Here is a 17,104-nt window from a genome sequence, read left to right on the forward strand (position 1 = left end):
TCGGAGTTGCGGAGAAGCCATTGCTGCTTGCTCCACCCTGGTGATTCCCTGAGACCCCGCCCTACTCAATTTCCATCCCTGCCTAAGCTGTGCCAGTGGCACAAAAGGAACCACCTGCGCTTTTGCAGCTTAACCCAACAAACTGCAGATTTCAACTCCTCGCACCCATAAGGGACACACTCAAGAAGCAGGCTCAGGTTCGGAGGAAGCCGGAGCCGGACCCGGCTGGGCCGGCGACATGGAACCGCTGTACCAGCAAACGCACAAGCAGGTCCACCAGATCCAGTCTCACATGGGACAACAGGAGACGGCAGACAAGCAGTCTGTGCACTTAGTAGAAAACGAAACCCAAGCAAGCATACCAGATATTCAGCCAGCTAGAATGCCTGGAGATTTTGTCCAGCAAGGAGCCTCCCAACAAAAGACAGAATGCCAAACTTCGTGTTGACCAGTTAAAGTATGATGTCCAGCACCTGCAGACGGCTCTCAGAAACTTCCAGCAGGAGAGACAGCGAGAGGAGCTTCTGACTCGCACCTTCACCCCCAACGTGGGATGCGGCGCCCCCTGCGAGGTTGTGGCGCCCCCTGCGAGGCTGCGACGGCCCCTGTGAGGTTGTGACAGTCCCGGTGAGGCTGAAACCACCCTTGTGAGGCTGAAACGGCCCCTGTGAGGCTGAGACGGTCCCAGTGAGGCTGAGACGGTCCCTGTGAGGCTGAGACGATCCCAGTGAGGCTGAGACGGTCCCTGTGAGGCTGAGATGGCCCCTGTGAGGCTGAGACGGCCCCTGGGAAGCCGGCGAAACCGCGCGAGCCGCCCAGACGGCTTTGTCGACGGCCCGCAAACCAGCGCGCAGCCCCAAGCACAACTATCACCCGAAGGGCGAGAGGGGCGAGAGCAGCTGTAGTGTTGCTTTCTCCTCACTTTTGGTAACGAAATCCTCATTTTAAACATAAGAGGACACATTATTTTAAAAAGCTGTTACGTGTCTCCGTACCCTTTCTGAGTAGAGCGTGAACAAGTCGTGAGAGACCTTTCCGAACACAGGGACACGTCGCGGATGGAAATAGCTACATTTTCCATGTGTATGACCTTTGACCCGGCAACAAAAAGCGTACACCTATGGATGAGGACAGTGGGGGGGTAAGGGCAGAGGGTGGGGTGGGAACTGGGCGGAGGGGAGCTATGGGGGGAAAAAAGGGGAACTGTAATAATCTGAATAAAGATTTATTTAAAAAACTAATAATAAATAAATAAACAAACAAACAAACTGCATAGGTTCACTATACACCAGCGGTTCTCAACCTGTGGGTCGAGATCCCTTTGGCGGTCGAACGACCCTTTCACAGGGGTCGCCTAAGACCATCCTGCATATCAGATATTTACATTACGATTCATAACAGTAGCAACATTACAGTTATGAAGTAGCAACGAAAATAATTTTATGGTTGGGTCACAACATGAGGAACTGTATTTAAAGGGCCAGAAGGTTGAGAACCACTGCACACAGTTATTTTTCAATAAACATATGGTTGGCCCTGTATCCCCAGGTTTTGTATCCAGAGATGCAGAGGGTCAAATGTATGCATAGTTCTATGCCAGTTTATACAAGGGCCTTGAGCATCTGTGGCTATTGATATGGGGGCATGTGCTAGAACCAATCCTTCATTGAGGGACAACTACACAGTAGCAAACTTTTGAGGGAGTCAAAAGTTTTCACTTCATGGGGTTGGCACTCCTAACCCCCATGTTGTTCAAGGGTCAAGTGTATATAGCTTTGCATGTCAGTAACTAGTTATTATTCACTGAATGCCTGCTATGTGCCACATGACTTATGTCTCATTTAATCTTCACTGCATCACTATGAGTAGGCTTCATTATGCTTGATTTACAAATAGAGAAACCTGAGCCTCAGGGTCCAGGGAGGCTAGGGAACTTACAAAAGATCACACACTGGGTGACACAGCTAAACCTCAAAGATGTTTAATTCCAAAATTAGCTCACTTTTCACAGTGTCATATTGCTTTCCATAATTCTTGGGAAAAAAAACACAAACAAACAGTAGGGCATAACAAGGTTCTAGGATGTCTCTAATACACAGTTTTCCATCATGTAATGTTTATACTTTACAAATAAAATTACATTAATAGATGTTATGACTTTCACAGACCCAAAAGGTTACTGTTTATTTATTACACGTGATCTTATGTACTTCACTTTTCAGTTATTCATTATCTGTCAGATAGCAATGTTGTTTAGAATAATAATTCTACACATAAAGGATGTGAGACATTTTTCTTACATAGCATCAACTGCAACACTGCTGAGAAAATGTTTGACATAAAAAAACCCCACCATATATACATTCTATAAGCTCAGGCAGTATGTATAATCAACAAACCAGAATACATATCAACAAAGCAAAGGCTGGTTTTTTGAAAAGATGAAATTGATAAGTCCCTAGCATGACTGAAAAAAATTATTAAGCAATGTCAGAAGTGGAAAAATGAACACCACTACAGACCCTGTACACATTAAAATGATAATAGTATTCATTCAAGGTGACTATTAACAATGTCCTGTAAAAATACAAAGAAGATAACCCCCCAAAGTATGGCTTACTGCCTTGTAGCACTTTTAATCAGTTTATTCTAGCAACCTTATCTCAGCGTTCTTTTTTTTTTTTAAATATATATTTTATTGATTTTTTACAGAGAGGAAGGAAGAGGAATAGAGAGTCAGAAACATCGATGAGAGAGAAACATCGATCAGCTGCCTCCTGCACACTCCCCACCAGGGACGTGCCCACAACCCAGGTACATGCCCTTGACTGGAATCAAACCTGGGACCCTTCAGTCTGCAGGCCGACGCTCTATCCACTGAGCCAAACCGGTTAGGCTCTTTTTTTCCCTCTAACATTCATTACTATACTAGCCTGTCTCTCCTATTCTTTGAATCATCTTTACCATCCTGCTGCTTTCCTCATTATTTATTTAATATATTTTTATTGATTTCAGATAGGAAGGGAGAGATAGAACATCAATGATGAGAGAGAATCATTGATCAGCTGCCTCCTGTACTGGGGATTGAGACCACAACCAGGCATGTGCCCTTGACCAGAATCGAACCCAGGACCCTTCAGTCCACACGCCGGCACTCTATTCACTGAGCCAAACCAGCTAGGGCAGTTATTTAAATAAATATTTGGCATATCTCATTTATACAAATAGTATAAACTAAGGAGAGGGGAATTTCATTAATTTGGTAAAATCTACAAAAAAGTAAATATAACGATGAATTATTAAAAGCTCCATTCACTGAACGATTGCAAATAAGTCAAGAATACATGCTATCATTCCTTTTATTCAAAACCATTCTGGAGGACTAGCTATCACAAGATAAGAAAAAAAACGAGACATAAGGATTGAAAAGAAAAATGGTCATTATTCACTGAGGATATGACTGTGTGCAAGAAAATCCATAAAAATCCACCAATAAATATGAAAATTAATAAGGAAATTTAGCAAGGCTGCGGAATATGAGGGCCAATACACAAAAATATTTTTTCTCTACATTAATAATAAAGAGAAAATAAAATTTCAAAAGGGTTCCATTTAAAATAGCTTAAAAATCAATTAGCTAGAAGTTTAATGAAAGATGTGCAAGATTGAAAATTATATGACTGAAAATTATATTACTGTGAGAAATTAAAGAAGATCCAAATAAGTGGAGGCAAGACCATGCTCTTGGAGACTCAATAGTGAAAAGATGTCACTTCTCCCCAAATGGATCTAAAGCAATACTGTTTAATGAAAATATGAGACTCACACATATAATTTAAAAAATTCTAACAGCCACATTAAAAAAATAAAAAGAAATTGTTAAAGTTAATTTTAATAATATGTATTTGTAAAACTAATACTAGTGTATCCAAAGTATTATCATTTTAACATGTAATTAATAGATATATATTAATGAATATCTTGCTCTTGGGGGTACTAAATCTTCAGATCAGTGTACAGTTTATGCTTATAGCACATGTGAATTTGGATTAGCCACATTTTTTGCACTCAGTAGTCACATGTGACTAGTGGTTACATATTGGACAGTGCAGATCCAGAGAGTCAATGTAATCATAATAAAAATCGCAGCAGATATTTTTGTGGACAACAATATGCTGATTCCAAAAGGTGCCTGGCAAGTCCAAGGACCAAGAACAGCAAAGGTAACCTTGAAGAACAAAACTGAAAAACAAACATCACCAATTAATAAGATGTATTATAAAACTACACTGAAATAATGTGGTGTTGGTCTAAGTACACAGAAATATATCAATTAAACAGAATATGAGTCCAGAAACATATCTATTCTCCTGACCATGATAAAGGTGACTACAGGGCCCTGGGAAAAGAATGGTCTTTTTATTAAATGGTGCTGGGTCAATAAGATATCCTCTGGGGGAAAAAATGGATCTTGACTCTTAAAACACTAGGATACAAAAATCAATTCTAGACAGACTGTAGATCTAAATGGGAAATAAAAAGGTAAATCTTTTAAAAGAAAACATGGGAAAATCTTTTCATAACATTGAGAATAATAAGCAAAGACTACTTAGGCAGGACATGTCAAACGACTGATAAAGGAAAAATGGATAACCAAGACTAAAAATGATGTGCTTACTTCCTCTTGATGGAAGGTAGGCGGCAATGTTGGTGAAGGCGCAAAAGGAGGTGGAGAGATAACCTTCCTTTCCTCTAGTTGGGCCATTATTTCCTTTCGTCTTCGATGTAGCTCATCTAGACTAGGGTGGGGCTGGGGAGGAGGAGGAAGCCGGCTATAAGGAGGCTCCTGAAAATGCAAAAATTGAAAAGAACTTCAGAACACATTAACTTATTTAGCACATATTTTAAATAAGCTCATTTAACATTTGGAAATACCAACATTTAAAACAAAGCAAAACAACGCCCCCCCCCGCCCCCAAATTCTCAGGATTTCCCAAAGAGCTAAATTTAAGTTTCTCTTTTTGGTCAGAGGCCATAATTTCCAAATAGATCTAGAATTGCTAATAAAACCATCTAAAGTTCAGAAACTAAGAAGGGTTATTAGTGAGAGTGGGGTGGGAATTTTTCCCCCTTTAATCGTTTAATTTAAAACAAAAACCTACCCAAATTATGACAAGATGAAAAATAAGGGCATGCTTAATTTTATTTTATTTTTTAAAACAGACGTTCCACCAGCGGTTCTCAACCTGTGGGTCGCGAACAATGAAAATACATCCTGCATATCGGATATTTACATTATGATTCATAACAGTAGCAAAATTACAGTTATGAAGTAGCAACGAAAATAATTTTATGGTTGGGGGTCACCACAACATGATGAACTGTATTAAAGGGTCGCGGCATTAGGAAGGTTGAGAACCACCTTTAAAATAAGTAAATTAAATCTATGTAATAAGAAAAAGACACAGCATACTCTGATGTACGAAGGTCTGATCTGAGTTGGATGAGGAGCCACTGGATAGTAACCCTCCACCTGTTGGTATCTTTCTCTGGATTCTGGTACATAGGATGGTACTGCTGCAGGTGGAATCTCAATGGGTATAGGACTTTCTCGGAAAATCTCCTCTCTTGGATAAGATTGAGCAGGGTATACTCGACGGCCATCATAGTGTGGTGGGTACATAGGTGGGTACTGTTGTGGCTGTGTGCCATATTGAGAGTTTACAACACGATCTTGGAGGTAGGGTGGGTAATGATCCAAGTAGGGAGGACCGGGCTCAGGAGCAGATGGTGGCGGTCGGACAAAGCGGGACACACACGGTGGCGCAGTGTAGTACACACCTGTATATTACAGAAAAGCAACCAGAGCAACAATGAGCTAAACTAATTTTCTATCTAAGTCTTTGTCCATTAAAATATTTCAACACTAAATAATTAACAACTCATTTCTTTAGATATTTTCCCTCTGCTATGTACTCAGGTTAACTTTATGAAAAATAACATGTAAAAATTGTCCTTAAAAGTGACAATTAAATTGACCTGAAAAAAACTAATTTAGAATCTACAATAATAGATTGGCTCTCTTAATTGTTTGACTGTCTTTCAGATGTGCCTTAACACAATGCAAACATTGGAAAGCAAAAAACTACATTTCCCTTAAGCTCAGGTTGCACAAATCACTCATTTGCATGAGTTCTGAATGTGCCACTGTGTTACCTGGAAGGAGATCTGGTGCAAACCTAGCAGCTTCCCAATTTCCAGACTTTTGCCTCAAGTGATGTGATTCTGGAGCTAGCAGTTAAGGATATAAGTTTCCAATTTTTATTGCTTCTTCACTAAAACAGGTTCTTTCAGCAGCTAGTTCTGGGACTTATTCCTGCAGGCCTAGCTTAAACCTGCTTTTCCAGAACTTTCCATTTATTTTATAAACACCTAACTTTCATGCACTGAACCTCTTTCTGCTAACTATTAAGCCCTAACTGGTACACTGTATTTAAGGTCACTGCAAAAAAAGTAGTTGGGTTTTTCCGACAATGGATGGTCAAAAGAAAGATAGAAACCAATTTTTATCGTATTTTCATATATATTAATAATGCTGTACCAATTTAAAGCTATCCTTTCGAAAGCAGAGAAGTCAATTCTGATTCACAATGGAGACAGCCTTGGGAAAAGGCAATGGAAAACACCTTTAATCTATCCCCGTTTAAAAATAACAGCACTAGCCCTGACTGGTTTGGCTCAGTGGATAGAGCGTTGGCCTGCGGACTGAAGGGTCCCGGGTTCAATTCCGGTCAGGGGCATGTGCCTTGGTTGTGGGCACATCCCCAGTGGGGGGTGTGCAGGAGGCAGCTGATTGGTGTTTCTCTCTCATTGATGTTTCTAGCTCTCTGTCCCTCTTCCTTCCTCTCTGTAAGGAATCAATAGAATATATTTAAAAAAAAGATTAAAAAAAAATAAAAATAACAGCACTATTAAAAAATTTAGATTAAAAACACACACACACACACACAGAGAATAAGCTGTTAAAAAAATAATAGCACTATACTATTTACAAATAGGAGGTTTATGGCAACCCTGAGAGGAGCAAGTCTATCGGTGCCATTTTTCCAACAGGCCCAGATGACAGGGGCAGCATTTTACCAATAAAGTATTTTTAAATTAAGGTATGCATATTTTTAGACATAATGCTATTGCACACATTAATAGACTATAGTATAGTGTAAACATAACTATTATATTTACTGGGAAACATAAACGTTCGTGGGATCGAGTCTGAAACCTGAAATTGAACCGGTGACTTCCTGGTTCATGGGTTGACGCTCAACCACTGGGCTACATACCAGCCGGGCACAGTTTTCTATTTCTTAATTTTTTGTATTTTTACTGGTTTCAGAAAGGAAGGGAGAGGGAGAGTGAGATAGAAACATCAACGAAGAGAGAGAATCATTGATGGCTGCCTCCTGCACGCCCCCTACCAGGGACCCAGCCCGCAACCCAGGCATGTGCCCTTGACCGGAATCGAAAATGGGACCCTTCAGTCCACAGGCCAACTCTCTATCCACTGAGCCAAACCGGCTAGTGCATGTATGCTGCCTTTTTCATATACACTACAGGACCCAGAAAAATAGATAACTGAAAGGAAGAAAAATATATTGTATTTAATTTATACACACTGTAATAATAAATTCTTTTTTCATGTTTGAAGAAAATTTTGGTCAGGATAATATATACTGCCTTAGCAAATTTCCATTGTTTACTTGGGTGACTAGTTATTTCCATAAATATAGGGATGGGCAAAAGTAGGTATACAGTTGTGAGTATACAAAACACTTTATTCTTATATTATTATTTATTAATCATTGTATTATTTATTTGTATAACAACTGTAAACCTACTTTTTCCAACCCCTGTATATGAACATATTTAACATACAACTGCTTTTAGTAGTTAAGGCAATTTTCTTTTATAGCTTTGTTACTTCACTTATTTTATACTATTTAACTGATTATAAAATCTGTTTTTCCCAAAGTATTAAGAAATACACTTATCTTAAGGAGGCTACTGCAAATATAATCATTCTTACCTGGAATCGTTCCCACAAATCCTAAGAAAAATGAGCGCAATAAAGGAAAGATCATTACCCTGCTGATAAGGTGCTGGTTCAAATGGTGGCGCGGCTCCTCGAGGATCCTGATAATACACGTCTGCCTGCTGGGCGGGATATAACTGTGAACCCCGTGGTATCATCTGCATTGGTTTAGTGACAGGCATGGGAGGCAGGTCTGATGGCCCCCTTGGAGGTACAGGATGTGGAATACTCTTGGGGACAGATTCTAGCCTATGGGAATAAAATTCTGCAAGTCAAGTTTAAGGTCTCGAAATGTACATAAATTATTAAATGTAAAAAAAATTGCCACAATTTGGGAAACTATTTTCTTCTGATAGTTATACTTTCTATAAAATGTATAAAATGTGATCTTATTTCACCTATGCTTTCTTAAAAATCAAGTAACATAGAAATAGAAATAAAAAAAAACACAACAAAATGGCCAAAAATTTAGTCTAAAAAATTGATTATTCTTCCTTTCCTCTACTTTGTATTTATAAAGAAGAAATTTTAAAATAAGAGTTAGGAAAATGACGTACAGGTCAGGAGGGGATCCAGGGGCACTGTTGCTCAGATGATCCATCTTTCCTGGTTTCAGAGTAGAATCATAGCTGGGGTCTGTTCCTCGTGGAATCAGCTGAGTTACTGTGTTCCCTGCTGACACAATCCCATTGGGCAGAGAAGGGGGTTTTCTGCTCGGCAGATCGACCGCACCTTCGTCAGGAAGGATAGCTGCTGAAGGCAGGCCCACCTCATTAAGCTGACCCATAGAGGCACTCAGGGGTCTTCTGGGACCCAGGCGTTTGTTCATTTTACGAAATCTATGTAAAGAGCAAAGGCACACACCAAATCCAAAATTACAAAAGCAAAACCAAGAACACAAATGCATTTAAGAAACAGATACAAAAGTTAAAAGATTCCAAGCACATTGTTTTCTAGAAATTCTCTTCAAACATTGGCTTTAGCTATAAATTTGAGAATGTGCATGTGTGGATATATCCAAGCTCATTTTATGAGGCCAATATTATCCTAATTCCAAAACCAGATAATGACAATACAAAGAAATAAAATTATAGGCCTATATAAAATTTCAAACAAGACACACTGATTAAATATAAAATTCCTCATAATATTTGTAACATTACAAATCATGCTAATTAAGCCCAGCTAGTGTGAGTCAGTGGTTGAGTGTCAACCTATGAACTAGGAGGTCATGGTTCGATTCCCAGTCAGGGCACATGCCCAGGTTTCGGGCTCGATCCCCAGTAGGGGGGTGTGCAGGAGGCAGCCAATCAATGATTCTCTCTCATCATTGATGTTTCTATCTTTCTCTCCCTCTCCCTTCCTCTCTGAAATCAATAAAAATAATTTTAAGAAAATTATGCTAATTAATATTTGTATTAATATAACTATGTTATTTTCATTGAAATTTCTACTTCTAAAACTTTTGGAGGAGAGGGTAGAAAAAGCCTTAAAGGATAGTGTTCTGAAAAATTTTATCTTAGGTGCTCCTCAAATGCCTTGGGATACAGTGAACCTATATTATAAATGAAGAATCAAACAAAAGGCCAGTGTGCACTGAGAAAAATTTACTATTTATTCCATTAAAATATTTAAATAATCAAGAATTGTAATTTGTATCAGATCTGATGCTGATTATAAGTGTGTCTATGTAGAACTGAAATTATTTCAAAATGGGGTTAATGGAAATCATGTAGAATAATGCCTAAATTTAAAACAGACGTTATAATATAAAAGGCTTGTAGATTCTAAATCTAACCACAGGATAAAAATTAAGTCATCAAACTCCAGTATCCTTGTTCATCAACAATGAAAGCAAATCTATTCACAACTATCTAGTGCATTTTAAAAAATTGCAAACACAAGCCCCCAACACAGTAATGCTATTTTTTCAAATGTTTCCCATATCTGACAAATTTCTGGGGGGAAAAAAAATCTACCCATCAGGGGTAACCACTGATAACAGTTTGGTATATAATCATAAAGATTTTCCCTCCATATCCTGTCTTAATATTCATATGTACATAAGATTACTGTTTACAGAAATAGGGTCATATATGTCTGCTTAGTAATTTTTTTCTCCACTTCACAATCCTGGCTATTCCTTTAAGTCAGTACATTTTAAGTTATCCCTAACTTTTTTTGCTGTTAAAACAATGTAGTAATGAATAATTATATACATGTATTTGCACCCTTGTGTGAGTAACTGGAAGCAGACTTGCTAAGTCTCTTGTATGCACATTAGAAACTGTTTTAATGCTCCAAAACTATTATCACACCTACTGATAATGTCTTTTTTCAGTATGTCATCAAACACTGGGTAGTATCAGTCTTTGTTAACTGATAGTTCAAAAATTCCAAGTTTTGCTTATATTTGCATTCTTTAGCAATTAGTGACGTTGAACAGAGTTTTACATGTTTATTGGCAATGAGTGTTCTTCCACTTTGCTCATTTATCTTCATATTCCATCTTTCCGCTGGTTCTTCGTTCTTACAGATTTATAGGAGCTCATTCTAGATTAGGGATTATCAGCCCTTGTATATCATTTCCCCACTAATCTTTTTTCTTTCAATTGTGGTGTTTAGGACATATCTTAGTTTTTAATTTTTATATTCTCAAATTTATAAATCTTCTTCTTTATGGATGCTGGGTTGTCATGCTTCAAAAATCCTTTCCTACTATAAAATTATGTAACAACAACAAAAATCTCTAAATACTCTATGGTTTCCTCCTTAAATATTTAAATCTCGGATACATTTATAATTCATTTTGGTATAAAGATAAGAACCAGCTGTAATTATTTTTCCAAATGGATAGCAGTTATTTCATCATCTTTTTTATTACTGATATAAAATGCCTCCTTTGGCACGTATGCCCATGTATCTGGAACTCCTTCTAGATTTTCTATTATAGTTCATTGATCTATCTATTTCTATGCTTACACCATAGCATTTATATTCATTTTAGCTCATAATACTGGCTAATAGTTACTAGTTTAGTTCCTTTTTTCAGAATTTTCATGGCTATTTGCATATTACTGTTTAAAATACAACAAAACCTTTATAATGCCCAGTCTTACCTAAAAATATAGTATTCTTCAGTTATCATTTCTTCCTTTATGTTCCTAGCTAGTCTACTAATTCAATTAGTATAGATACTGAATATTTCTTATTACTTTATTACTTGGTATTTGTCTTTTTGTTGTTGTTAATGCAAAAGGAATCATTAATTTCACTTTATTTATATGACAGCAAGTCATTTAAAAATTTTTCTGATTTGCCACCTTACTAAACTCATTTCTTTAGCTTCCAGTAGTTTTCTTGAATTGCTCCATGTAATCATTTTAAGTCTATTTTACTCTTACATACATTTGTTACTACTTCCAGGACATTAAATAACAGTTTTGCTAGTAGAAAATTTTGCTTTACTTTTAATTTAAATGAGACTGCATCTAATTAGTTATAATTAATTATACTAATTAAGTATGATACTATCATGCTGGCTTTTATATATGTTATTATTGTACTGATAAGGAATTTTGATCTATTATGGACACGGGGTTTTATTCAAATGCCTTTTGGAATCTTTGGATATGACCACAAGGTATTTCTTCTCTAACCTTAGTAACTAATATTGTGCTACCTTTGTAGTTAGCCATGGCATCTATTTTAATGTATTATTGAATTCTAATTTTAATATTTGAGATTTAAGAAATATTAATATACAAGATAAATTTGTAGTTTAATTGTGCTGTGTTTATCAAAGTTAGTATTATTGGTTTTATAAAAAAGATTAAAAGGTTTTTCTTTCTATTATGTGCTGGAAAATTTAACATCATTGGAATTATCTGGTCCTTGAAATTTAAATTAAACCTGTGAAATTGAACCTGGAAATAAAATAACTCCTTTAATAGAGCAAAGGGCCAATTTTTCCATTGGTAATGCACTATTCAATTAGTTAAAGTCAGTTAAAACTGATGAAAATTCTTAGAACTTTCATTTTTTTTGGTAGTTACAATGACTCACTTCTAGGTTTGGCTAACCATAAATAGTTTCCTATTTTTAGGCACAATATAATGAAAGCTGAAAAAACTGATTCAGTTTTCTTTTTTAAAATTCTGCATTACTTTCTAAACATTTCCTGTTCATTAAAGAGAATGCACCTACTCTCCTTGTATTTCTCGATGGCAGAAAGTTATTCTACTTAATAATTCAACCTTATCTACTAGAAGGCTGAGTGTAATGCCTTTCTCACTTACTTTTCCAGTTCCTCCTGGGAGTGTGCAAATGTACAGCTGGCCCCACGAGGGCATCCTCCTCTCTGCTTCATATCTCGACACATGTATGTTTTATATTTGCTATGCTGTGGAGGCTAAGACCAAAATTGAAACATTAGACATTGGAAACAAATGGAAAATTTTCACTGCCATTTTAGGATCTTGGTAATCTAGATAAACAATTCAGATTGATGCACACACTTAGCTAGACTACTGAGAGCAAAAGTGCTGGGAAGTCATTCTGTCTGAAGTCTCAGCGTCCCCTCAAAAATAAATTAATTAAAAAGAATGCATCCAAATTTTCTAATATGTTCTCAAACATGCACCATCTCATAAATTCTTGATTAAGCCTCAAGGGGGCTCTATGATCTTCTTTCTAGGTTTTGTAATGAAAGTCCTAAACCATTGGAGTTTAGGACCTTCAAATGTTTAAACTGTGTTCTAATATTTCTTTTGAACAATGTGTAGGATAGTATACTTAAAATTATGTTTCTTTATAACATACCACAAAATCTACAATAGGCCCTATAACTGAAAAATATTCTGTAACCAATTCTTGACATATAGACTATTCAGTGATGGCGAACCTTTTGAGCTCGGCGTGTCAGCATTTTGAAAAACCCTAACTTAACTCTGGTGCCGTGTCACATATAGAAATTTTTTGATATTTGCAACCATAGTAAAACAAAGATTTATATTTTTGATATTTATTTTATATATTTGAATGCCATTTAACAAAGAAAAATCAACCAAAAAAATGAGTTCGCGTGTCACCTCTGACACGTGTCATAGGTTCGCCATCACTGGATTATATCGAAGACTTAACATATCTCCAAAGGTACAAAGGAAACATTATTTACAACTCAGTGATAAGGCAGGACAACGAATTTGGGAGTTAATATCAAACACATTACTAAGTGAAACGATATTTAATGTAGTTTATCACCTACTGGCAGAATTTCAAGGTTATTCTTACTATTTTTGTGACATTCTTCATGTCTAATGGAATAGGGAGTTAAAAATAGGTTTTAATTTCTTTTATTCCTGAATCAAAACAAAGTTCTGATCTGTTCTTAAATTGATTAGGATAACTATATCCATATTATTCTACTTGGGACAGTTTTAATATTTCTTATCTCCCAAAGAAGATAAGAATAGTAAATCATTATTGTTAATATTTACCTGAGCCAGATGAATTAAAAACAAAGTTTTAATTTCTCAAGTTTACTATTGAAAAATAAAAGATCTAGCGAACCTAACATAAAACTTAAGAACAAAATAAAATTTTGGGGAATAAAATGAAAAACTCTAGCCACATGATCTATTATATTTTAGTGCCATAAATTTCATTTTAAAATATTTGAGGGCCGAAACCGGTTTGGCTCAGTGGATAGAGCGTCGGCCTGCGGACTGAAAGGTCCCAGGTTCGATTCCGGTCAAGGGCATGTACCTGGGTTGCGGGCACATCCCCGGTGGGGGGTGTGCAGGAGGCAGCTGATCGATGTTTCTCTCTCATTGATGTTTCTAACTCTCTATACCTCTCCCTTCCTCTCTGTAAAAAAATCAATAGAATATATTTAAAAAAAAAATAATAAATAAATAAAATATTTGAGGAAAATTTGGCCCAATGGCATAACAGATATTATGAATGAAAAATGTTAAAATACTAATATAGAAAAAGCATGTACAAATGTGTGAACAGTACTGGAGAGATGTAGTATTAGCACTAAAAAGTGATACCTGTGGTCCGACAGAGATGTAATAGTTACCAAAGAGAATAATTTAATTTAAATTGAATAAACTTTAGCACAGAATCAAATGCTGCTATATCCAATGTGAACAGTGAGTCCAGTACATTATTTCATTCAATGTTGTCACATAAAATGACTAGGCTAATCCAGGAAACTGGCTGCTAACCACGCTAGCTTACTGTATGGTTTCTATAGTCAGAGCTTTAAAATGCTCATGTTACCTCGCTGGCTGTGTCTCTTACCTGCTGTTGATCCGCTCCTTTCTTGCTGTGGTTCTGGATGTAATCAACCAGCCCATGTACCACTGTACGCACAGCAACCAGTCCATTTTCTAGCTGTTCCCAAGTAGGAGGAGGAGCATCTACACAACAAATAAAAATAATTTTTTTAAACAATGTTATCCCATGTTTTGCTCAATATTAAATTAATAAAGGAGATGTGTCAGCTCTTCAGTGAAATCAACTTAAGGTTCAGGTAATAATAGCTTGTTCTCCTAAACATCATTTTAAAGAAACAGATATATCCTTCTAAATCTGGGGCTATAAACTAAAATAGCTATAAGGACAAGGAAGGTAATATAAGGGAATTAAGTAGGCCAGACAATAAATGGCAACTGTCAATAGATGCTTAATTTTGGAAATGACAACAGATAAAGACAGGAACTGTGTTGAAATGCAGAGTATGTTTCACATCTAAGGCCATGGTTACTATTAAACCTTAGCTGATGGTTGTTACGTGAAAATGCAAGGCTGGCCCTGCCAGATACACCACACAGTTTCCCAGGGAAAGGTGAAATTTGAGAGATTTTTTTATGTAAAGTTACCCAGTTTTTATGTGTTGGTATATAAAAAATTTAGAATATTTTCAGGCCAACACTGTGTGTACCAAACAAAGCTTAACTGTGGATTGCCTGCAGGCAACTAATTCGTAATGACTATTTTGAAATTTTGTATAAATGAAGTATTGGTAAACAGAATATTTTTAAAGTTTCACAGAAGAGCTAATATATAAAGCAACTCTACTATACATCCTCTTCATTTAGTAAGTTATTTGTCCAGGGCCAGCATTAAAATTTTATAAAGGAAAAATTAACCACAGGGTTCAATATGAAATATTCTTTAAAAGAAATACAAAATGAGAACACAGATGCAGATATGACTTCTGTTGGGAGACATTCTGAAAGATTTAGGTGATGGCATCTAAACTAGGCTTTGAAGGGCACAGGGAATTTTAACAACAACAAAAGGATGAAGATACAGAGAAGGTGAAGAGAATAATCACACAAAAAAGTATTTTTTTTTTTTTTTAACTTCTAATTCCCGGGAGTGTTCTTATTGCTGGGGAAGCAGTAGCAACCAAAACAAAAATCCCTGTTGTATTCAAGGAGAGGAGCCAGACAATAGATGAGATGAATAACCAAAATACAAAGTATTTTGATAATAATGAGTTGAATAAGTAGAGTAAAGGAGGGGAGTGAGACCAGTACAGGTATGTGTAAAGTTTCAGACAGGGTAGCCTGAGAAGGCGTCCTTGAGAAGGTTACATTTAACCAAAGACATGAAAGAAAGGTTGATATACTAGGAGAAAAATATTCTAGGAAGAAGAAAGAGGCAGTCCAAAGCCACTGTGAGAGTACACCTGGCCTGTATGTGGAGCTGAAACCGGAGAGAAGTTGGATGGAAAAGAGGAGAGAGGAAGAAAAAGGTAAAGGAAGACCAGATCTTGGGAGGCCTGGTAAGTCATGGAAAAGATTTTGGCTTTTATTGACTGACGAAGGCCCTGAAGAATTTTGAGCAAAGAGGTAACAGAATCACTCTGGCGCCTATGCTCAAACCAGACAGACAATAGGAGGCTATTCTATAGTCCATGAAGAGAGATAAGGGTGGTAGAAGTGAAAGTGATAAGTAGGTGGATTCTGAATGGATTTTACAGGATATGCTGATGGAGCAGATGTACCTTATGAAAGAAAGATAAGTTGAAGATGATATCACCAAGGTCTTTAGACTGAGGAAATGGGAGACCAGAATTGCCACTAACTGGAATGGGGGTGGGGTGGAGGCTTGGAACTCACTTTTCAACTGATTAAGTTCGTAATTCCTATCTGATAGTCAGAGAGGTTGGAATGTTGGATGTTGAGCAGGCAGGTGAATATACAAAAGAATTCTGGAAGAAGGTGTGGGCTGGAGATATTATGTTTCACAGATCCTAAAATACCATCAATTATAACATACACAAACCAGTATTTTATGTGACCCCATAATTTAAAAAAGACTGCTAATTAAGTTATCACATGTCACTGCTTGTTCAAATGCATCCCAATTCAGAAATGCTAAGATCTGTAAAAAAACAACTGTAGGCTTCAGAACTGGTGAAATATAGTAAATTCATGATATATATATATATATATATATATATATATATATATATATATATATATATAAATAAATAAAATATTTAAAGCCATGAGACTTTAAATAATATTTCAAGCACATTTCTAGGGAATAGGTATAAATAGAAACAGAAGAGACCCAAGGATTAAACTCTAGAAGCACTCTAAAAATTAGAGGCTGGGGGGGGAATGGTTAGAAGCTATGGAGAGGAGGAGAAACCAGCAACGGAGGCTGAGAAGGAGGATCCTATAAAGAAAGAAGGAAACTAGGAGAGTGGTGGCCTGAATTCAAGTGAAAAAAGTGTTGCAAAAAGTGAAGTAAACAACGTTAAATGCTGCTAATAGTTCAAATACAATGAGTATCAAGAGCTGATGTTTGGAGTCAGCTACGTGGAAGTCACTTGTAACCTTGACAAAAGCACACTGAATTAAGTGGTAGAGATAAATGCCTGGCTACAGTGAGCTCAAGGGAGTGCTATAAAAAGGAGAGAAATAGAGTGGTAGGTGGATAGCAAACGGTGTCAAAAGTGTGTTACAATGAGAGGAATAATAGTATATT

The 17,104-nt window shown here is 36.7% G+C and overlaps 1 protein-coding gene across 6 annotated transcripts in view; it reads right to left on the reverse strand.

Annotated features, from left to right (window-relative positions):
• The window catches only part of RC3H1 (ring finger and CCCH-type domains 1), a 44,811-nt gene that overhangs the window by 16,740 nt on the left and 10,967 nt on the right, over positions 1–17,104 (reverse strand). For all 6 annotated transcript variants that reach the window (XM_023753947.1, XM_023753952.1, XM_023753948.1 and 3 more), the window contains 6 exons: positions 14,399–14,517; positions 12,388–12,500; positions 8,647–8,928; positions 8,142–8,338; positions 5,474–5,841; positions 4,679–4,846 (listed from right to left, as the gene is read on the reverse strand). In XM_023753947.1, the coding sequence (XP_023609715.1) occupies positions 4,679–4,846; positions 5,474–5,841; positions 8,142–8,338; positions 8,647–8,928; positions 12,388–12,500; positions 14,399–14,517 (1,247 nt within the window). The remainder of the gene's footprint in view (positions 1–4,678; positions 4,847–5,473; positions 5,842–8,141; positions 8,339–8,646; positions 8,929–12,387; positions 12,501–14,398; positions 14,518–17,104) is intronic.

The sequence above is a fragment of the Myotis lucifugus genome, unplaced genomic scaffold (genome assembly GCF_000147115.1).
Source record: "Myotis lucifugus unplaced genomic scaffold, Myoluc2.0 scaffold_54, whole genome shotgun sequence".
NCBI classification, from domain to species: domain Eukaryota; kingdom Metazoa; phylum Chordata; class Mammalia; order Chiroptera; family Vespertilionidae; genus Myotis; species Myotis lucifugus.